The following is a 9,383-nucleotide window of genomic DNA, read 5'->3' as shown; positions in this document are numbered from 1 at the left end:
CGTGGATTTAGTTTATTAATAACATCCCGCATGAAGTACTCTCACATCATATAAGGCTGTCGGTGTGTCAACCATACAAATTTCACAAATATCATTTGGACTTATCAAGTTAACTGTTAACCCCTTTCTTATTTCCTAATACCTCATCGTGAATACAAGATATACGGTTGTAAAGAATAATACGGATATTTGGAGAAATATATGAACTTATCTTTGAGACTTCAGCCAGTATGGTAGAAATCTATTGTATCGCAACACTCTCAGTTTGGTGTAGAGCACTTCTATATTCACTAAATACTTCTCCCTCTGAGTGAGGGGCAATGATACTATTCGATTGATCAAACCGAGGTAGGGCGAATGAGCATTGAATAATAAGTTTTGAGAAAATGACTAGTACATGGGCTAGCGTCAAGCGACTGTTTTTTGGACCATAATGCTGTACTCAGATTTATCAACAATATTACAGGCAAGATCGTTATGCAAGTTAATAAATGCCACAAAATGAAGACCAAATGTTTAGAATAGTGATAGATAAACCAAATAAAGGCTTGTGAGCTTGGCTTTGAGCCACATTTTGTGTGGTTAAAATTAACAGCCGCATGATAGCATTATGATAGGTGGGAAGCTCGAACTTGAGGTTTATTGGTTAAAAGTAGAATACTCTAATTATTAAAATCATACATCTGACTTGAACCAATCTTGAAGAACAATGACATTTATAATGCTTATTAAATGTTAAATGCAACTGATTAACTATTGTGATTTTGAATACAAAAAGTCGCGACATTAAGTAATTTATCCGACGACTGGAAAATTATGAATTCCCAATGGTATAATGGTCAAAGTGAAAATAGACGAAGACACTTAAGTGGTTACACCTTGAGAACCATTCGCAAAGAAAACAATTTTTATTATTCAAATGCATGCGTGTACAAGTACAGTTACAGTGAGTGCGTGGTTTGTTCACTTTAGTAAAAAGTTTTACTTAGCTGAAGCATAGAAATTAGGTACATCTGAATTATTTCTTGAAATCACTATTATTGCTAAGAAAAATGAAGCCACAATGATACTCAAACGTGTAATAAACCAAAATAATTGGCTGCAATCGATACTCAAATTTTTCAAACAAAACTAGAAAGGACAATTAGTTGGATCAAACATATATACAACATTAGGGAATGTGAAAGAAATGAATAAGGTACATAATTGGTCTGTACAAATAAGTATAATACATGGGGACAAAGTTGATATGGAACACGAAATCACTGTACACCCGTAATGCGTTAGAACTATGCACATGAGTTGACAATATACATAAAAATACCACTATATCTTAAACATAACTGAGAGAAATTAAAAACATAACAAATAAGTAAAAGCTGTACATAACATACATTAGGAATGAAATATAGAATACTAAGTGGCATGAAATGTACAAATCCAAGTGAAGTATGTAAAGGCACTATAAACTATACTGGATGGTTATTGAGAAGCACTAGACTGGGTTGAATAATAATCTAGGGAGTCGAAGTATACCTATCTACAATAGTTGTCTCACAAAAAGTATTGCAAACAAAGATTTACAAAGCTACTAGTTCATCCATTTCCGACAATTTGGAGCTCTGCAAAGGCAAGGAATTTTGTCGCTTCTATCTTCTAAGTCAAAATTATAGTCATAACATAACTCTTCACCCTTTTTTATCCGTCTGTTAGTAATTATCACAATATGTGAATGACCACCGAAGTTGACGAACTCAGCGAGGCAGTTTGGTTGGCAGGAATGGTTAATATATCGAGCGAGTCCCCCACAAACAGTCGCATCAATTACTGTATCATCATCAAGACGAAACATATATATGCCTCTGTTATGAGCTTCATAGTTCTTTTCTCTTTTATTGGCTATTTCTAAGCGGATTAACTCACCTACGTATTCAATTACCATAGTTTGTTGTTCCAAATCCCGTGCAGCAAATAAACCTAATCCCTGAATACGCGATCGACCGAGAATAACGTTGGAATTAACTTCTGTCTTTAATTTTCGATACTGTTGAGAACGACTGCTTTGATGCTGTTTTGATGCCGTATCTATATTATACACTCCGTTGCTACAAGTTGTTCCATTGAAACTTGGATGAGATAAACGTCGAACACCCGGTAGACTTGTTCGGTGATTAAATGAAATGGAATATTCGCCAGCATCATGCATACGTTTCACATAAGTTTGCATTTTCGGCTCTGATCGTGCACATCCAGATGGGTTTATGGCTAACGGCATTTCAGATATTAATTCAAGACGTCCGAAATTGAAAACATAATCCCTCAAACCCTCTACACCTGGTAGAGATTCTACGGCTCGAACTATATGAGATTCGTTTAAACCAAATAAATCTTCCCCTCTAAGAAGTTGTGGGAAAAGTTTTACTAATTTATGTTCTTTACAAAGAACCTCAATTCGTGACAGAATTATCTGCCAAGCCCCGTCGCAAGTCTCGTGCGTAACAGACACATTTTCCATATCCCTATCGATTGCTGTTATGCGGAAAAAGGGATGAGAGTCCTTTTCCAATATTTCGCAGACATATTTTGCTCGAGAACGCGGTCGGCGCATTGACCAGTAAATCCGAGTGGAACACATCCCAGTGGGATATATATTCCGACGATTATGAAAGTTCCCACTGTCAATCTGGTGAGGTAATAACTGACCAATCGAATGTAAAGATACTCCTCCAATGCGAACAACATGTTTATCACTATCTTCATGCACCACACGAGCTACTTGACTGTTTTCATCACGGCTAATGTATACACGTCGACTGACCGCTAAAGAGGATAACTGCATTGGATGGATTTCTTTAGGTTGGTGTTGGGGACAATACATACCACGATCCGTGAAGAACATGCATCGTATTTTGATTGCACATGGTACATGATAAACGTAGGAACATTTTGGATTATAACAAGGCAAACCAGCACCAAGTAAACCGCACTGTGTACAAGCTGTCTCTTTTGCTTTAGCTAACCAGACATCTAAATTGTTTAGGGATCCTCCGATAGTTTCATACACCTCATAGCACCATAAAGCACAGTTAATGTGTATCCAATTATCTAAGTCTAGAGGGAGTAAACGACCAGCACCGTCTTCAGGAGCATCTCCAGCTTGATGACACAAATCGCACAATCGTTTATCTTCGGAATGTGGAGCACGCATAACTGCAGGATTACTTATAAAAGGACTGAGAGCATCATCGACTATGTTACGTCTGGATGACGTGTCCGATGGATGATGGGTATCGGACACATATTGTCTCCATCGTATACCTTGCCATTTCCTAAATTTGGAGGGAACTGTAGAAGTATTTGTTGAACGTTTCTTATTTGTAACGCACTGTTGAGGATGCTGGCGTTTGAGGTTAGGTTTTGATTTCGATAAGTTGTTTTGTAATAATATGGGCATAGAGCACGGAAAGTCAGTCATTATAAGCTGTCGCTGTTGTTCAAAGTTATAACAATTCCTGATGTTTAATATATCTGTTTGTGAGGAATAATCCAGTGACGTTTCCGAGTACTTATTTTGATAACAAGACAAAAGGCGGGCGAAACCATACAAACAGTCACTAGAACAAAACAGAAGATCGACTGCATTATCAAAATTCATGGATATTCCACTGACTGAACATAATTCATCCAACCACTTGCGCTGCATCATATGAGGAGAGACTGGTTTACCACACATTTTGCACGATTTCGCAGAGCGGTTCCTGCTGGCGAGTATAGAAGTAATGCTGACGGGTTCCTCAGAGTAACGACATGTTTCCTGTGAATAAACTGGACTGAAATCAGTTTTATTAACAGTATCACACTCTAATTTGCATGAACTTAACTGGGGCAGATTAGATGGAAGAAGTTTCGTATGAGGCGTATTTTCTAGTGTGTTAGATTGTATATGACTGGAACTGTAGATTCCCTGTGCTAAACAATCTCTTGAATCCTTTTCAAATTGTAAGGACAGTGGTGTAAACTGCTGTCTTAAATGAGTTTCTAGGTTACGCATCACAACTTCACTTTGGGATTGCTTCTGATCTAAAGTTATTTGTGCACCTGACCTGGTGATTTGACAGTCAATGGAATTTTCTTCTACACCCAATATTTCAGAGATTCGGTGGATGATTTTCGATATGTTTACAGTTGCTGAAGGATTTACGGTGAACGTGATATGTAACTTGTCATCCTCATTTAAAGTAGGACCTAGAGACGCCTTTGTTGATTTTAACTGGGGTGAAACCATGATTTCACCAGTTTCTGAATCGACGAATGGAGTGCATGGATTTAGATCGACGGACATTGAAGACTCACTCATTACACTTTTATGTGTGTCTAGACCTGGGATATTCTGTTCAGCCTTTAGAGTAGATATGTTTGAACCGTTAACCTTAGTTAGTCCTGAATCCATACCTGTTCCAGAACAAGGAGCTAAATGAATGGGTTGACAAAGCAGGCGAGGATTAGGCATATGATACAGAGCGAGCGGAGGAGTACATCTATCCGTCTCAGTCCTTTCCAAAGAATTTGATGGGTTTTGAGAAAACATTTGAAGCAGTGGCTGAGGTATGAGTGTCTCACCCGATAATTTGCACGAGTCATACCCAACTTTGGTTTCATCATAAACATCTTTTGAATACTTCTTGGTAAATTGATTCATTCTCGAGAATAGAGTTTTCATGTTATTCTCAAATGATGGAGGTTCCGGAGAGGCGCACACTGAATGACATTCAACAGATTGCCGCTTGAAGCATTTAGATGGATAAATAACGGGACCAGGTGGTACCACTACTTTAAGATGCTGTGTAAGATATGAATCGACAACTTCGTGTGAAGTAGTCCGATCTATACACTTGGGGAATTTAAGAGACATACGTCCACGAGAGTATTTTAAACCATGTTTGTGGTAAAATGCTTCATCAGCACCTCTAGGAAACGGCGAATCACATGAACCAGTGGGTGGAAGGACTGAAAAAAAAGGTTGCAGAGTGGGAGCTGAGACTAATGATTTTAGATCAACACCTTTTAATTTATCAATCTGTTCCTGAGCGCCCGAATGTAAAGAACGAATAGAAGCTTCGTGAACGGTGATATTTTTGTTTGAGACTGGAACGACAGGATATGATGGACTGCCGACAGTTTTTCGACGTTTATTATTCCCTGATGTTGAGGCATGCGACCGCTTCCTAGGTGTACTTGTGATGCTTTGGGAACAAGTAGTGATGTGGCTGTTAGTTACTGGAAGACCGTGACTGGATACACCTATGGAAGATGTGGGGAGCATGGGGGAAGTTGTATTGACAGGAATAATGGGATGGCGAAAGGCTACCGAGGAATTTGTTTGTGAGCAATTTTGATCATTAGTAACAGTAGGAACAGATAGTGAGTACTTAACGTCACCTGAAGCTTCTAAAGACACAGGTGTTCCAACAGTACCACAAAGCAAGGACTGAGGAGACTGCACAACACAAATATTTGGAGGATTAATGGAAACTGCTTGAGTGGAAATGGGTGGATTTGTACTTTCTATGATGTGATTAGATACAGGATAGGATGTTATGTTGGTATCTGAAGATTTGGCAACTTGATTAACAACGTTTTGTAAGACGCTAGTTCGTACAGGAGATAAAATTGGAGTACTTATTCTTTGAACTGAAGCAGTAGGCAATGTGGAATGTGGTATTGTAAACTGAGCTTGTTGCCCTGGATGATTCTGAAAGCTATGTAGCATGCTGGGATGAAACAAGACGTGTGTATTTGTTGTTAGAGGCTGACTGATTTGTGAAACGATATGGTGCTGAGAAACCTGAAATACGGGGTTAGAGGAAGAGTCTGAGCATAACTGGACGAAAGAAACACCCTGGTTACCATAATGAGCAGAGACACACTGAGATGGATTTGATGACAACTGAATAATCCCATGGGTTTGATCCACTATATAACGTTGCATAGGTTGTGGGGACACCATGCTGCATGAGGAGTTGGATTGAAACACAGCTTGAGTTTTACAGGTTTGAAGCACGGGAGAATTTAAATTGTTGGAGTGAGGAGACGGAGCTGGAGAAATTGTCGGAGAATTTATAAGTTCAGAACTAGGAGTATTAACTCTAGGATTTGGTGAGGACGTAACAGTAGACTCTCGTGCTCTACAGGTAAGTACAAACATCCCTTCACAAGGCTCGTCACTCCGTGCGACTGACAACACATAGTCAATTGTTTCATCCAACTTATCCAAGTCCATCTTAGCACGCTCCTGATCGTGAGTCGGGGAGACATCAGTAGGTCTGCAACCATTAACATCCCTACCTGTTTCAGGTTTATCGACCTGACACGACTCATCACTGTTACTTTCTGGTCTAGATAAAGATCCGTTACATGGAGAAGGGATACATACAGCATCTGGTATTAAATTGCTTGCAGGTGAAGGTGAGTTATTTACTACTTTCGTTGCAGAACAAGGAAAAGCCTTATCATTGAGATCAGGTTTGAGAAGTACAGTTGTGTCACCTACTTCAGGAGCTGCTGGTTTTTCGTTGTTATTCAGTACTTTTGAGTGGTCAAACTCAGATCTATCAACAAATCCAGATGATATGTCCGATGGGACCAAACGATTGCACATAGCTGACACCATAGGGATTTGGGGGGATTCACATTCCCTAAGATCGTTATTAAATGGACAGTGGAACGCGTCAACTAAGCGAAGAACCTGGCCTTCGGGTGAACTATGAGATAAACTTTTTTCACCATATTCATTACCAGGACTATATCGCAAAGTTTTGTACAGAGAAGGATGAGCTGTTGCCGAAGAACTCAAATAACTTAATGTCTCCTCGGACGTCTTATTCATTCCACTGAACTCCATACCACATGACGCGCATTAAAATGTTGCCTCCTGAGCTGAAAAAAACCAGTTTGAACAGAATAACTAATCATAGTCATAACTAACTCGCAAGTGCATTCGACTGTTAAGGATAGCTATTGAAACTGTTGTGTTAATAATCACGTACTTAGTGGCTAATTTCAATTAAACACTCTGACACAAAACACGGTGAAACTACTTACCGTCATGAGAAATAATTCCAAACTCTAAAGCATTAGGACAAACCATACGCGTTCAAAGAAGGAAATCATATCATGACGTTACTTTAAACAAAGCGCACACATCTCAGATTTTTGCCCAAATCACTTATCAGAAAGTCAGATACAATGGGGGATGATTCAAGTTTTCTAAACTCCAGGTACACTCAGTGATTTAGTGAATGTATTAGTGTTGAAAATAACAGTTGGTCTGGGGTAGCTGTAGCTATATCGGGAACAACTTATATTTATCATTATTAAGGGTTTAAAGCGTATTGACACTTTGATCTTGGTAACAGATTATGAGTGACTAAAAATTATTGGTATGGTATTCCTAATGTAGATCCCATTTTACTGGGGTGTAGCGCAATAAAGCCTTAATCAGATTTCTCTGCTTATCGCGAAATGTTTGAAGCTAGCTGATTGTCTTTACACCTAAATACTATAGGAAATTACTGTTTTTACACGTAAGGACATATAATTTTTATGGGATGACCGATTTCTTTCTAAGAAAACCTAAAGGACCAGGATATTCCTGATTACAATTTGTTGTATCAGACCTAAACGGATAAGCAATATGAATGCTGCAAAACTCACACTTTGGCTAAGCACAATGATTAATTTGGAATGGTTTACCAGCTATCACATAAAGTTTTTGGGTTTTAGCGGTGAATAAATCCCTAAAATCAATAGCTCTGTAAGTCTTCGACATTCGATGCTAACCGTGTTAGTTTTAATGGCCTCACCTAGCTGAAAGTGCTCAGGCATGCATTCGCATCAGATCACGAGTCAGTAAATCGTGCCTTACTTCACCCACAACCAATATCCAGCTTAGACTGATCACTTTTCAATACATCGATATTCTATCAAATATGTCTTCGAACCTCTCCACTTCTGACTTCTGCTTTCACTGGGTTGACACGTTTCGATTATAGGTGTTACTGGTTAAGGTGTTGTCAGACTCCGAATACTTGTGGTGTATTTACATATATGTTTAGGTATTTAAGTATGAGCCAGTGTGTATCTAGCAGTTAATTTGTAAGAGGTGGAAGTTCATTTGGACAATCTTTACCGATGGGTGCCTGTCGAACTACGGATATATAAACCCCTATATATATTCTACCAATTGTTAGTCAATGGTTGTAAGCATGTACTATCAATCGTTCCAAATCAGGCATTTTGTGGTGATAACACCGTTAAACCTTTTAGTTCTGGTGGGCCTCGATATATATATTATTAAGCCAACGCGAAGCCTAGATAAAAAGATGAGGCCAAACTTAGATTATAAACATGAGTCAAAGAAAAAGCTACTACATTTAAATTGCACACATATAATCCGTCGGCAGTCCCTCCCCCAGACCATAACCTGTAGGCTGGACTCACTTTGTCTTTAAGAGGTAGAAATTTCGAAGCTATTTTTCCAACCATCAAGTTTGCTATTCAGTACTTCTGTTAATGAAGAAGCCATGAATCTGCTAGCGTACCTATTCTATGGGTTACCCAGTATATACGGTCTGTCAGTGTGTGATTTATTTGTGTACGCTCATGTGCGAATATGGAGAAAACACTTCCATCCATGGTTTTTCCTATGACTAGCCTTTTCGATTCGCGTAGTATGTACTTTTTCTCTTGTCGTCGGGATCTTGTTAATCGACTTCCACTCTTGAGTTTGACTGCAGTTATTATTACTATATTATCTACAAATTTTGAATCCCCCCATTTTCTTACTATGGTTGAGTCCTTTAATAACCGTTTCACCTTTGTTCTACTTAATGTTTTTTTGTGGAGTTATATAAACTGGACTGCCAAACATCGATTGGTACTTTTTGAAATGTGTCGTGGGGTTTATTTTGAAGCACGTTCCTCGTTTGATTTTGTGAATGTTTCCCATTACTGTATATTTATATAAGAATAGTTTTCCCGTTGACTGTTCATATTTCTGGAGAATTAAATTCATCTAAACTTCTTCGGTCTGGATTGTTTTCCTTTGACTAGTAGAAATATTTTTCCTATCGTGGCAAGTTCATTTAATCAGGTGCCGGTGCCAGTTTAATGAAATACTATTCAGGCACTAGTATTTTTATTTGTGCCGACATTCCTCATTGCAGTGCCTCTCCTGGGTATCTGCATCATTTTGAACGTCGGTTACGTAATGACAAGGAAGTTATTGGTTAATTTTTTTAATAATCCAGCTCGAAAGTGGGTGACTGAGATTTTAATATTCGAACAGACATTGAAGCAGTCTAATCTTGAATCCAACATTCATC

At 38.6% G+C, this 9,383-nt stretch overlaps 1 protein-coding gene across 1 annotated transcript; it reads right to left on the bottom strand.

The window, feature by feature from the left end:
• Window positions 1-889: 889 nt before the first annotated feature.
• Window positions 890-7,369, bottom strand: Smp_138030 (mixed-lineage leukemia protein, mll, putative). Its single transcript, XM_018797720.1, has 2 exons — window positions 4,453-7,369; window positions 890-3,825 (listed from the first exon to the last, which is right to left on the bottom strand). Exons 1-2 carry the CDS (start codon window positions 6,899-6,901, stop codon window positions 1,592-1,594), a joined length of 4,683 nt encoding a protein of 1,560 aa, XP_018646764.1. The 5' UTR covers window positions 6,902-7,369; the 3' UTR covers window positions 890-1,591.
• Between the last annotated feature and the right edge of the window lie 2,014 nt (window positions 7,370-9,383).

The sequence above is a fragment of the Schistosoma mansoni genome (assembly GCF_000237925.1).
Source record: "Schistosoma mansoni, WGS project CABG00000000 data, supercontig 0163, strain Puerto Rico, whole genome shotgun sequence".
NCBI classification, from domain to species: Eukaryota; Metazoa; Platyhelminthes; class Trematoda; order Strigeidida; family Schistosomatidae; genus Schistosoma; species Schistosoma mansoni.
Note: the sequence above shows the minus strand (reverse complement) of the source record. Positions and strands in the feature narration are given on the sequence as shown.